Raw genomic sequence first — 14,334 nt, 5'->3', positions numbered from 1 at the left:
CAATGAAATTTGAAGTGAACATGTCTGGGCAGAATCAGAGAAATGTCAGAGAAACATTGAATGATTTAGGTTGGAAGGGATCTCTGAGGTCTTGTGGTTAAAGCCTCAGCCCCTCCCTAATGCAAGGCTATCTTTGGACACTTGTCTGTATTTCTTGACTAATATCTAAAGTCTTCTATCCAGATGAAATCTGCAAAATAAACAAACAAACAAATAATAAACACTGTCAAGGCAACTCATCTGCAAAAGCCATTACAAAAGAGAAAATGGCAGAAAATAGCATTAGTGATCATCAGCAAAGCTAGTCACATGGAAGTGAGTGCATGAATTTAGATAATTATTTTAAAGTAGTTTACAACTTAATAAACTTACATCACTCCAGTGGGGATTTCCTATGAACAGGAGACTCAGTCCTGCAGTCAGTCCATTAACTAAGGTACCTTTATTCTTGTGAATAGTATTATTTCTATTTCTGTCTGGAAACAGAACAACTGTATGAAAGGAGGTGATGTAAATGTTTGAAAGAGGACTGCCCTCTTCCAGCAGCCTAGGCAGTCTATCATAGTCTATCATTAATCTGTAGTTACTTGAAGAGGTAAAGGCAATAAGTGCTTGCATTAAGGTGGCAAAAAGTTTGCATTATGAGCTTAACTTTCCTGGATATACACTCGTGAGAAATTCTGCATTCAAGCTTAACTGTTCCATATACTATTGCTGTTATGAAATAATATTTGTGGGGGAACTTTTCTCATTGTAAAAATAGAAGGGTGTATACTATTTAATTCTATCTTTTTAGTTTCAAAACTGACTAAATTGGGAAACTGACATATAAATACTAAAGAGGCAAATACTAGTGGATTTGGGCAGTATGGGAATGAAAGAGAATTTCTGTGACAATAATTTAGATAACTCTAAAGGGAAAACAAACAAAGACTGCAGTTAAGGTGCCAGAATGTTGAACTGGGAAATACAAAATACCTGCATATAGGGTTCAGGATCTATGGTTTACCAAGTGCATTAAAAAAAAAAAAAAAAAAAAAAAAAAAAAAAAGTCACAAATAGATCAGGTTGTCTGGTGGAATGCTCTTCTGCTGCTTCCTGCTGCCCACACTCCTGTCTGCTCAGAATTCTGGCATGTGTTAGCTTGACTTTCCATTACTGACGTCATGTGATTGCACCATTTATTCAAGTGGTTCAAACCTTGTAACTCTAAATTATGTAGCAACAATCAGAAGAAACTGAACTTCAACCTCCACAGCAAGTTTCTGCTTGGTAGCTCTGTACACCTGGCTCTGCTCACTATAGGTCAGCATTACAGCGGTAGAGCTGGCCAGAACTGCTCTCATGTGAAGGATGGGGCCCCTTAATTTTTTTCCCTGATGCTTCCTCCACCACCCCCTCTACCTTACAGAATTATAGTTTCATGAATACATTACTTTCCATTGAGTACTGGCAGTCCTGACATTGATAGGCAGTGAATCAATAATTTTTTAGAATCATGAAGCCAAACTAGTTCTGCAGATCCAGTGTGCAATATGTCTTTTTTCATTCTGGATATAACAACTGCAGTTTGAAATGTGCCCCCACAGACAGTGATTGCATACTTTAAGAAATTCACAATGAGAAATTTAATTAAAGAAGAAGTTGCATCACTCTATTTTTAATATCAAAATTCACCCAAGATGTTGTTTTATTATTATTACTATTTTATTTTCAGTATTTAATAGCAATAACCAGCTTTAGCTGCGGATATTTCCTGGGGCTTAATGGCCCATGGCTGTGCTTTTTCAGATGATCATATCCCAGAAGTCATTAATCCCCTACAAATGCCCTGTGCCTTAGTCATTAAATGTACTTAAATGTGCTTCTTCTGAAAGATGAAATACTTCTAAATTTAATACATCTTCCAGGGATAGGAGTGATCTTTCTGAGGTGAGGAATGAAAGGACTTCAGTAGTGGTTCAGAGAAGTACTAATTATGACAAATAGATAAGATCTGCTTCTAGAGATAGCACAACAAAGGATTTTTCTACAGTCAGAATATGCTATATGTAAGTCATTTTATCTAGGTGATAATTCACACAGATCCTAGTTACATAACAGACAAATCAGAAATACAGATAGTTATTTGTAATTGTTTTTCTCTACAGGGGCACCATAGTATAAAAATAAAGCATCTCACAAAACATGGAGAGTATGTGCCTGAAGCACTACTTAAAAGTTTCTCCATTCCATACATGAAAAATTGAACCACACAGAGTTTTACTCAAAGTTTACAAGGTGCTTGCAATAATATATGGAAAAAATAAATGTTAAATCTTTTATACATGCAGGTCTGAAACTCTTATAAATAAATCTTTTGGTGAGAGCTTTGTGAGTCTTTCATAAAAATGAGACCACAAATGAGCACTGACAGCGTCATCAGAAGTTTTAAAGACAGCATTTACTGTTTTGCCAAGTAGAATTAGAATCTTCAAATAGAATAGTTAAAGGGAATTTGTCTTGATCAAGATTGAATGGGAATATAATTTTATTTGATGGAATTGTGTTTAGTTGTTATTTTGTGTTACTTCCATCTCATGCTACTATGTACTGTACAGATTATGTGAAATCTGTACCTGTCCCACATAGGCTGTGAGGGAATCCCATCACATTGCCTTCAATGAATGCAGAATTAGTACCTTCTAGATATTATGGTCATGTATTATTTATTTTGGACATTCAGATTTCATGTACTTTGATGAGTGCGGATGAGTACAGTAGTAGATTTTTGGGCCATGCATTTTTGAATGTTGACTGTTAAATGATGTTAATGTTAAAATTGGAGCTGTCCTAGTCAATACCTTTTGATTGCAGATAAACCTGAAAAAAAGTTCCTAATCTAAATCTCCCCTCTTTCAGTTTAAACAATTCCCCCTTATCCTACCATTATCTGCTCATGAAAAATGTTGCTCTCCATCTTTTTTATAAGCCCCCTTTAAGCCCCTTTGAAAAACTGCAATGAGATCTCCCCAGAGCCTTCTCTAGGCTGAACATCTCCAGTTCTCTCAGCCATTCTTCATAGACGAGGTGCTCTGATCATTTTCATGTCCCTTCTCTGGACTGGCTCTAATGGGTCCACATCCTTCCTGTGCTGGTGGCCCCAAACCTAGATGCAGTACTCCAAGTGGGGCCTCACAAAGGCATAGTGGAGGGGAGCAATGTTTTGTTTAATTCACATTTACTTGAGTAAAACACAGTTTTGTTTTGTTTTGTTTATTTAGACAAAACTTTTACCTGAATTAGATTGAGCCCTGCAAATATTTGTACTTATCCCAAAGTAGTTTGGGGCAAACAAAGTAATAATGATGATAATAGTAATAAATAATAGATCTCTTATTAAAATTAATTGACTAACAAAAAGATGCATGGAGCCAAGGACAAGAAAAATAGTATTAAGTCTTTGAGTTATCTCAAATCTACTTTATATCTTGACATAAATAGTAGTTTGGATAATAAGTGCCTGTCTACAGTACTGCAGCTAGAACACTTCATTTGCCATATATTATTGTTGTGGTTTAACCTAGCAGCTAAGCACCATGCAACTGTTTGCTCACTTTCCCCAGGTGGGATGGGGGAGAGAATTGGAAAAGTAAAAGTGCAAGAACTTATGGGTTGAGATAAAGACATTTTATTAGGTAAAACAAAAGCCATGCATGCAAGCAAAGCAAACCAAGAAATTCATTCACTACTTCCCATTGGCAGGCAGGTGTTCAGCCACTCCCAGGAAAGCAGGGCTCATCATGCATAATGGTTTATTGGGAAGACAAATGCTGTTGCTGAATGTTCCCCCCTCCTTCCTCCTTCTTCACCACAGCTTTTATTGCAGAGCAAGATGCTATATGGTGTGGGATGTTCCTTTGATCAGCCTGGGTCATCTGTTCTGGTTGTGTCCTCTCCCAGCAACTTGTGCACTCCCAGCCTCCTTGCTGGCTAGGCAGCACAAGGAAAGTCCTTGTTTCTGTGTAAACACTGCTCTTCAACAACTAAAAGCATTGCTGTATTACCACAACTGTTTTCATCAAAAATCCAAAACACAGCACTGTGTGAGCTGCTCTGAAGAAAATCCACTCTATTCCAGCCAAAACCATAACAATATTTAACACTACTTTGGATATTTGTACACTACCGTGCAACTTGCATTGTTAGCAATCTTCAGGCATTACTTGAAAAAACAAACAAACAAATGAAAAATTTTTGTACCTATCTCTTTCAACCACAGCTGGTGTTATTCCCATCTTATTATAAGTGACTCTGAGTACTCCAAATCTGGATCCAATTAGAAAATAGGAAAGGTCATGCAGACTTTGCAAGTTATCTTATTTTAGTACCATTCAGAAAGACCGAATTAAAACAAGAATGTACACAATAAAAGGTACTATAAAAAGAAAACATATTCCTTAAGTTAATCTATAAGTATGCTTAGAAAACTTGTGTAATTTTTCCTCTTGAGACTTCTGTGTTTTCACTCATTTGTGTTTACAGATAAATATTTTTAAAGTGTTATGCAATGTTTCTCAATTTAAATTCTGTATTATAGGTCTTGTTTTTCCTCTGCACTGCATTCTGGGGAATCCAAGTTATGAAGCGGATCACTTCTTCCAAAGATAAACATCTCTGAAAGAACAGAACTAACATCACTTTAATTATGGATACAGCACTTTGGAATAATCTTCTAAGTTTCTTGGAATTAATCAGCTATGACTCTTACTGAATTGCAGTCATTTCACATATGATAAGAGAGGTTTGTGATTTTATATGAAGGTTTGAAAGATTCATTGGGAAGTACATTTATTTTGGGGTTTTAAAAATATTTAATTTACCCCCCCCCTCCAATTTAAATAAAATTTTCTTTCACAGGATATTTTTACATTCGAGGGATCAAAAAGTCTTAGAAACCATGTGAAACTAATGACATTTTACAGTAATTTTATTAGAATTAAATCATATATGAAAAGTACTTTTCACAATAGAAATAATTAAAATCATGTTTTTAGCAACCTGATATAAAGCAACTGACTGTCTCTCTGTTGAACCTAAACATAAAAATATGTGAATGTCAGTTTTTCCATAATGTCTGGAGTAGACTAGAATTTCAATGTCATGCCCAATTCACTGTTCATAACATACGGCTACATGAGGATAGCCGGGGCAAGAAAAGGAATAAAAACAGCATGATAAAATAACTCAGAGTAGTATGAATTGAAACATCTTCAGAAAAATTGGCTGATATATGAATTGTATAATGCAGACTTTCAGTTTAGACTGAATTATTTAAGGACTACACCTGCAGTTGCCAACTTTAGACACTGATTGAGCCAGCACTTGCATATGAGTATCCCATTGACAAATGTTACTCATGTGACAAAATATTTGCAAGGCTGGGCCCTTAATTTCTGGTAATTTCCTGCTGAGGTGATCTCAGGGGAGATGCACGTCTTTCAGGAGCTGCTGGAAAGATGGTTTCTACTAAGATAGGAAAATTAAATACAAATGGTAAAGGGAGTCTCCAAACAGCAGGACTGGCAAAAATAGTGGAGATGGGTTGTTTTTCTTTCCTCACACTGTTCCAACTTCTATTTGGCTCCAAGAATTTTAGAAGTGCTTAAAGTCAAGTAGCTCAAAAATGTAGGCTGTCTTGCATGCTTCAAACTAATAATAATACCTGAATTATTTTTTTTCCCATTCCATTTTCCTTTAGAATATTAATGGCAGTGTTCTCAGATGTAGCCATCCTATTTTTAATTAACCCATATTTTCAGTCTTTAGCTGAAACAGATGTCATTATCTACATAATTGGATATTTCTAATAAATAATCAGAAAGGCATTGATGTTGTATAAATGAAATTGATCCAATGTCTAGTGATAATATCAGCCTAATTTTATACAAATTCTTACTTTAAAACCCAAGTTTTAAGTTACTCCATTTTTAGATCAAGTGACTTCTATTTCTTTGCATTTTGCTCAAAAAACTTGAATTATTTAACTGAGAAAGTGTTTGTTCAATTAGAGGTACTAATACCTGCAAAGTAAGGATCATACTTTCCTAAACCAACAGTATGTATAAATATTTACTTGTAGATCTTCTTCACTTTATATAATAAGATGGAAAATAAAATAGCCCTTGAAAGCCATAAAAAAAATCAGATTTTAAATACTTGTTCAAAAGTTTAATTCAAACATTTACACATAACATGGTAGGCTTCCAATGCCTTCCAATGGATAAATACAATTATATACCTCTGGGACTAATAGTGGAAGTATAACCTTCTGATTAACACACCACAAAACTTACTATCTCTTTGCTTGAATTTCCCCATCTGTGGAATGGGGGTGATTAGGATACTTATCATGTCTCTCACCTTAATCAAAGTACAACATTTGGAATCTTTTCCTTACCAAATTATTATAGGATATTTAAGAAATTTCCGGAATAAGATTCCAAACATCACAGAAGGATCAAGTAACTGTTTAATTTATCCCATCAGTTAGTGTACCTCTGCTTTCAAATTTTGTAATAATGATAGCAATATCACAAGAATATTTTGAGATCAATTTAATATCATGACTGAGTACTATAATGAAGAATCATACTGAAAGTCAGTTTTCTTACCACAATAAATTCTTCAAAGAGACAGGAACAGGATAATGAGTTAGCATCTTCTGCCTTTTAGTTGGTCAGCTAAGGTAAAGCTCTATATGTCTCTGTATCACTTCCTGCAGTGGACTTTAAACATGCTGTGTTACCAAATGTGTTGAATATACAGAGAATCTGCATTTAAAATTCTGGTCTTTAAATTATAATAACAAGGATCTGAATTAAAATAATTATAAAGATATCCCAATGAATGTCATTTTTTACATGAAGTAATTAAAGTAATGTGATTTTAAAGGTAAATTCAGATTAAGATGTAAATATCATATACCTGTCAATGTTCAAGATGTATTTGGTCAATGACCTCATTATTATGCTTTAATACTTAATTAGTCCTGAAGAGGTCAGGCAGCTGAACTAGATGATCTTTGAAGGTTTCTTCCTAGACCTTATAATGTTCCTATTCTAATAGATCTATTCTACTATATAAAACACTATTTTCTTGCTTTAGTTACTATTAGTTGACTACAAAAATAAATAAATAAATAAATAAATTAAAAATAACAAAAAAGCATAGATAAGCTAGTGACAAATACAAAAGGAATACAAAATTCAATGTTTTCCAGCCAAAGTTTTGCTTATACGTACCTGGTAGATGTTACTATAAAATACAGGAGTCTGGGACTAAAGGACAAGGTTCTTTTGGTCTTCAGCCAGAGGAGTCACCCTCTCTGACTCTTGTGTTGTCCAGTATGCAATTGGAAGAACATTCAGGTAGTTGTAGAGACCAATAAGGTCCCCCCTGAGCCTTTCTCTTCTCCTGACTAAACAACCCCAGTTCCCTCAGCTGTTCCTCACAGGACTTGTGCTCCAGGCCCTTCACGAGATTCATAGCCCTTCTCTGGACTTGTTCCAGGACCTTGATGTCCTTCTTACACTGACTTATGTGAGGATATTAGTGAATATATGTATTAGTGAAATATATATATATATTAATTAACAGATGTTGTGCAAGTAACTTTTTTAGAGAGCCATTGTTCCATACCTTTGGAAACACAACCTGCAGGCTAAAACCCTAGTATAAACCCCATGTCCACATGAGAAACCCCATAAATCACAACTGTAGTATTTGCAGTATTGCTCAAGACTTCCTTTTGGTTTTGTTTGTCATTGAACTCCCTGGTGGCACACATCTTTCGGAGAGAACCATAGATAAACAGAGACGCTTTTTTCTGTTTTTCTTTTTTTCCTTTCTTTTTCCCCCTTCAGCAAGAGTGTTAAAAAGTGATTTCCCCTACACTTTGCTGCTGTTGTAAGGTCACATCCCTATGCATGGAATATGCATGCACATACCAAACTACATACAGAACAATATCAAGTCACTGAAAATTCAGAAGTAAGCAGCTGAATCCTGTATTCACTTGAGACTTGAACAAATGCCATTCAAGTCACCAAAAATCTTGCTGCTGACCTCAGGATCTGATCATTCCCTGTATGGAAACAAGAATGATGCAATATTCACTGCAACTCAAGCTTTGGTACAGTGCATTAATTAAAAGTGGTGTAGTTGCACAATGTCTTGTTCCTGTAAACTGCTAAGATGGTGTTCTTTGTCTTATGTTAAAATCAGAGCCCTTTGATTGATAAAGTGTCAGAGGAAATTACAGCTGCAAGCTATACATACCAGATACTCAGGACTTGAATCCCTCTCTCTTGTCTTTCCTGTTTCCAGTTTTCACTTAAGTCTGTGGGAGTATGGACATTGTTACCTAAACCATTATCTAAAAGAAAGGAGATGACCAGATGATTTATTCTGAAGTTTCCTCTTTACAGGCAAACAAATTTATGTGATCATTCAGGGTTTAATGTTATGTGATTAGACACAAGTAGGCTGAGTGGCACTAAAGAGTAAGAGTTGTTCAGACTTTTCTTCTTTGCTCTTAACTTCTGGTAAAAAGAGTTGTGGCTCAGACATGGAGTTCATCAAGGAAAGTGGTAACTTTCAGAGAACACTCAAAGCATTGCTGCATCTTGCTGTGTTACACAAACTATGTTACCAAAAGTGTTTCTTAAAACTCTGCCTCCTGGAATCTTGTAAATGTTACTTTTATTTTATTTTAATTTAATTATTCACATTCATTAACAGAGGTTTCTAACCATTGAAAACAAGAACCGTGGAAGTTTCAAAATCTAAGATGCAAATAATGAGATTTTAATAGGTAATATGTTAAAATATTTTATCTTTTAAACCACCCTAGTAATTATATGAGGATTGACTAATGATTTTTAAACTCTTGGGACATCTAATGCTGCATGGGAAAAAACTATTAGTCTCTCCTTTTTACATAAATCCTCTGGTTTTAGTATAAGAATATATAATGGCCATGAGGCAGAGTTTTCCTGGGTTTCCTGATTTCCTGCTTGTGTTTGGCCTGTTTGGCTTGTGTTTAGTTTGGGATTAACACAAAATCCAGTGCTACGCCACAGAACAGGCACTCCAAGGGCCAACTATCCTCAGTAATTCTCTGCACATGCAGACCTAAGTCATAGTGCTACCTCTCCCTCTCAGCAGTTCTGGTCAAAGCAAACAAGAGACATACTATGGACTTCAGGGTTTTGTATTTCTAAAAAGGAAATGAGAAAAAATAATGAGTTTGAAACTCAGATACAAACCTCAAGGTAAAGCAAATATAAGATATCTCACATATTGGAGCAGAACTTCCATATTAATATCAGGGCCAATGGAAAACTTGGCTTGGTCCTTTGTCATTTTTGCCCCACCTATGGAAAACAGCAGAAAAATGTGGAAACATTGAGTAAGAATGAACTGCTGAGCGTCCTTGTGTTTATGGTTTGGCAAAGAAAAGTGATACAAAATGAATCCTCTCCTCCCTCCCCTTTCTATATTTTTAATGTTTCCTCCTTTGTTCTTCTAGTTTTTCTGCCTCTCTCTCTATCTTGTTTGTTTATCATTGAAAAAAAAAAAAAAAAAAAAGTCTCCTGCTTTTTTATTATTATTATTTTATTTTATCTTATTTTAACCTAAGAGTACATTTCATACCCACAGAGAAGTGATATTTCTCACAGGTGAGCTCCAAACATTGTTATCTAAAAACGATTAATTTCATAACTGTTCTTTACAGTCATCGTTACGTTCTAGTATTCAAGATACAAAATACATTGCTCATACATTGTTAATGTTACATTAATTTATTTCATGTGTGTCTGCCTAGTTTTCTCAAATGGTTCATTATCTATTTCCACTCCAGTAGCAGCACTGTCCTTTTCCCAGTTTGTACTCCTTTTCCTTTTTTTTTTTTTTTTTTAAATATATATATATATATTATTATTATTAATTAATTCCTTCTAGCTACTTTTTGTCCCTTTGGTGATGTGCTTTAGCTGTCACTGGCTGTCTCTGCCTCAGGATGTGCTGCTGTTGTTTTTTATGCACTATATTTTAACCTGCTGGTTTTACTATAGCAGAAAAAGGCAGTCCAGCAGCAATAATGCTGATTAAAAATAAATTAAATGAATAAAGAAGATCATGGAACATTTCAAACATGATGGAACTTGTGATGATTCTGCTACTTAGATTTTTCCATAAACCTTGAAGTACTTTATCAGCACCTAAATTGCCATTATAGAAATATTTGCCAAGAAATAAAAAAACTGTATGAAGACTATTGAACTACACTTTTTAGATCGAAGAATAACCTATTAACTTGACTGTGTGTGATCATGTCTTTTATTGGATGTCTATCTCAACTTGGGTCATGAGCCTGATATTTGAAGATAATAGTGTAAGTTCTTTGCTTCAAGTACTAGCTTTTGTGATTTCAGATCTAACGGTCCTTTACCTTCTCTCTACTCATGATTCATGGCTGAGTCATTACCATTAATCATTTTTAAAACACAGATTTTATCTTTCTTTTAGTCACAGAGCAAGAAAATGCTTTGAAAAAGGGTAAAGTGTTACATACTGCAGCAGTGTAGGTAGCAACAGGCTTACTGTTGGAAAACTCGAAATACTCCCAGTTCCCTATCCATTGCCACAAACTGGATTTCACAGTGATGTCTAACAGAGGGAAGCCTGGTGTTCAAGTACTGGTGGAAGAAATGAAAGGGATGTTTCTGAGATTCTAACAGCAACATTTGCTATTGGAAGTCAGATCACCTTTGATTTTCTTTTATATAAGACACTTCCCCTGAAATACAGCATTAGAGAGGAGTAATATGTTCATATCTTCATAGATAATAATGAAATATATAGTTTAGTTTTTTTCCTTGTCTTTTTTTTTATTTTTTTTCCTTGTATTTCTGTTATTCATGAGAAAAATCTAAGAGGATCTTCATGCCTATGTTATTTCTAGTGTACATACCACCATACCATTTAGAAAGTAGAGATAATTTCAGAAATATAGAGAAACTATAAGGACAGATTTTAAGGAAAGTCTTTCTTTAGCAAGGTGAAATTCAAACTTCAGATGGCCAGCCCAAAACTGAAGGACCATGCAATTTTCTGATGGTTTTAACAATGGAGAGACAATTTACCAATATTTAACAATATTTAACAATACAGTCCTCATCCTTGGGTTCAATGCCACCCAAGGAAAACAAGAACATGAAACAAGAACATGAAAATCAGCTCTCCAGCTTGGAGGATGCACCAGTTTTTTTTTTTGTTTTTTTTTTTTTAATCCTTCCTGCCTTTGAGCATTCATACAGGAAAGAAAGCTACTGACAATGAAGCACATATTGGGAATTAGACTGCAGTATGTGTGTAAATGGCTTTTGTTAATGAAGAGCAAAGAACAATGGTTTATGCAATGAAAGTAGAATTATTGTTCAATTAATTTTTTATTCTAGGATTTCTTCATGCAAGGGAACCCTGTGTTAGGATTTAGTTAGCATAGTCCTGAGTATTTTAGGACCATGGAAACTTCCTGTACACTACTAATAGCTCCCTCTTTGCAGCTCTTTGTGGAAGCCTGTAATATTTTCCCTGAGGAATCACAAACTCTTACAATGTTACATGAAAAATAACTCGTCTCTGAGTGTGGCTGAGAGGCATCTGAGCATTCATAGAGATGGTTCTTAACCACAGCAAGCAGCCTAAGCAAGATAAGGTGTTCAGTCTCCCTTCTTCAGTGTTTTCAGGTGAGGAAGCTGATGTGGACTTGAGCATCGAGTGTGCCAGAGTGAGGTAAAAAACACAGGTGACAGCAGGCTCCCAATGGGGCAGAAGACAGGCAAGCTGTGGCAGGTAATGTAGCAGAAGGTTGGTAGTTCCAAGTCTATAACGCACAGAAATGAATAGCACAAATCCATTTTTATCTTTTTTTTTTTTTTTTTCATTCAAAAGTAGCTTATAAGAACAGGTACACCAGAGAAGATGGTGTGAAAGCAATCCTTTGGCCATTTCATATGCCATTCATCATTCTTTTTTTTTTTTTTTTTTCATTACCATGAGGCTGTTTGAATAAATCACCCAATTGATTTATTATTTATTATTATTTATACTTATATATTTTTTTTTATTTTCATTTTCTTTTATTTGGTTTCAATAAGTTGGTTCAAGTTCTCCATCACACTGTATGTACCTTAAGTATAAAGCACATGGATCTTCTAATACATACCAGGGATTTTTCTACCAAATATTTAATCAAGAAGATGAAATGGTATGCTGGTGGATTTGAACATGTGTGATGTATTTGCAATGCATGTCTTCATAGTCCTGTCAGATTCTGCTGTACTTGTAAAACAATGAGATTAGGCAAGATCTAGCACTGGTCAATGAAACTGGTATAAACAATGTCCATTTAAAGTGCTTTATGAGTACATTACCTACCATAATTCTCCTATCTAACAGAATGTGTGTGCAGGTTTGTATACAGGGCTTGTAAATTATCAGCAGAAAACACTTCTGGCTGAAACATGAAGAGGTAAAGTATTTAAAACAATCTTTCTTTTTTTTTTTTTTTCAGAAATAATAATAAAAAATGTTAAAAGTATCTATTCCTTTAGATACTGTTTCACAAATAGTATAGTTGTAGGCAGTGTAGCAAAAAGTAACTGTTAATTTTTATCAGTATATTGAAGAAATTCCGAGGTGACTTGCTGTCAGATTTTAAGGGGAAACAGCACTGATAACCAATTGTATTGTTAATAAGATCTAGAAAATATTGATCACTGTATTATTAATATTAGTAAAAGTAACTCAACACTTCAAATTCAGTTGCACAGTTTGAGCTCAGTAAAAATTGCCAAAAATGTGCACTGGGATGTTTTTGTTTTTTCTGGAAGATTTTCTGGAACTTATGGAAAAAGTAATTATGTAGTCTAAATATATTCTGTGGAAAATACCCAACTATAAGACCCATTTTCCTGTTAGGGAGATTTCAGAGCAACAGAATTATTAGTGCCTGAGACCTTGAGGATGTCTGGTTAGAAGACACATATTTGGTCTCTAAAATGTGGAGTTTTATGTCTGAATTCACACAGAATAGGATATGTAAATACATTTTTGTGTTTTCCAGGAGGCAGTCATATATTTTTTTGACTACTCTCTAGTATTTCTGGGTAACTGCAGTTATAACCTGCAAGTTATTACTGACTGCATATGCAGCAGACACAAAGGTTAAAAAAGTGCAAAATAATAAGTTTCTGATTAGAGAGAATTGAGCTAGAAATATATATCTTTAATTCTTTCTGCAACTTGCTTGTTTGGAGAAAATATGTGTTTTTTGTTTGTTTGTTTTTGTTTTGTTTTAACTTTGCATTGGATGTCCTATCAACCTTTTTCCTCCTCAGCTTTTCCGAGCTGATGGAGCTACAAGCTATACAAAACTCTGTATTCCAAATGTTTGAGAAGATCTGATCAATGGAATATTGTTAATGATTTTGCTGTGCTGTGTTGGATGTTGCTGACTTTGACTTTTTCTCACTGGATGCTTTGAAAGGTGCCTTGCTTATACCTTCTACAGGAAAACTACATAAATGGGGACAGTCAGACAAGCTGAGAACCCTAGCATCACATTCCGGGGTATGGATTACCCATGCAAATTTTCTTAAAAGTCAAGAAGTATTATTCTGTGCAATTTCTATCTGCTTTCTGGCTGCCCAATTTTACAAGATCTCTGGAGGTTGTCTCCCAGGTAAACTGTGTAGGCACTGGGTGTGAGGACCTGAGGTCTCCTTTGCTCTAATGAGCTGATGGAGAGAGTCTCAGATAAGTTTTCTGCTGTTAGTAACACATCAGAGAAGACTAATGACAGACAAAAGAGAAACACCTTTAACAAGAAACAGGAGGTGAAAAACAAAGGAAAAAGCAATTTGCTGTGTTCTGTAAGAGCTAATTCTAGATTATATGTGCTCAGGTGCTGTCATTTCTGGAGGGAAGAAGCCCTGTTAGCTGAGTGTGTGTGTTCATAGTGGTCTCCAGCAGGAACTGATGTTTTTATCTTCAGGAGGTTCCCATTAGCCCAAACCAAAACTGGGCTTCGATGTACCACCACCACCACCGTTTCCACCCCCTCCGCCCCCACCCTCCCTTTTTTCATGCAGATGAGAAATGAAGTGGAAGCATGGTTCTACTCCTACAGTGATGTACTAAGAAAAGCCTGATCCTTGGCTGATATAAATTGGGTAGCTCTACTGACCTTTGTGTTTGGTTGTCCTTTTTGGCTCATTCAAATGC

General features: G+C 35.2%; 1 protein-coding gene across 2 annotated transcripts in view; it reads left to right on the top strand.

Annotated features, from left to right (window-relative positions):
• The window catches only part of AGMO (alkylglycerol monooxygenase), a 203,776-nt gene extending 197,628 nt beyond the window's left edge, over window positions 1-6,148 (top strand). For both annotated transcript variants that reach the window (XM_035318412.1, XM_035318411.1), the window contains one exon: window positions 4,580-6,148. Coding sequence is in view for 1 of the 2 variants with exons in the window: in XM_035318411.1 (XP_035174302.1) it covers window positions 4,580-4,660 (81 nt within the window). In the remaining variant the exon portion in view is untranslated. The remainder of the gene's footprint in view (window positions 1-4,579) is intronic.
• Window positions 6,149-14,334: the final 8,186 nt, after the last annotated feature.

This window comes from Oxyura jamaicensis, chromosome 2 (genome assembly GCF_011077185.1).
Source record: "Oxyura jamaicensis isolate SHBP4307 breed ruddy duck chromosome 2, BPBGC_Ojam_1.0, whole genome shotgun sequence".
Taxonomy (NCBI): domain Eukaryota; kingdom Metazoa; phylum Chordata; class Aves; order Anseriformes; family Anatidae; genus Oxyura; species Oxyura jamaicensis.
The sequence above is the reverse complement of the archived record's forward strand: the minus strand, read 5'-3'. Positions and strand labels throughout refer to the sequence as shown.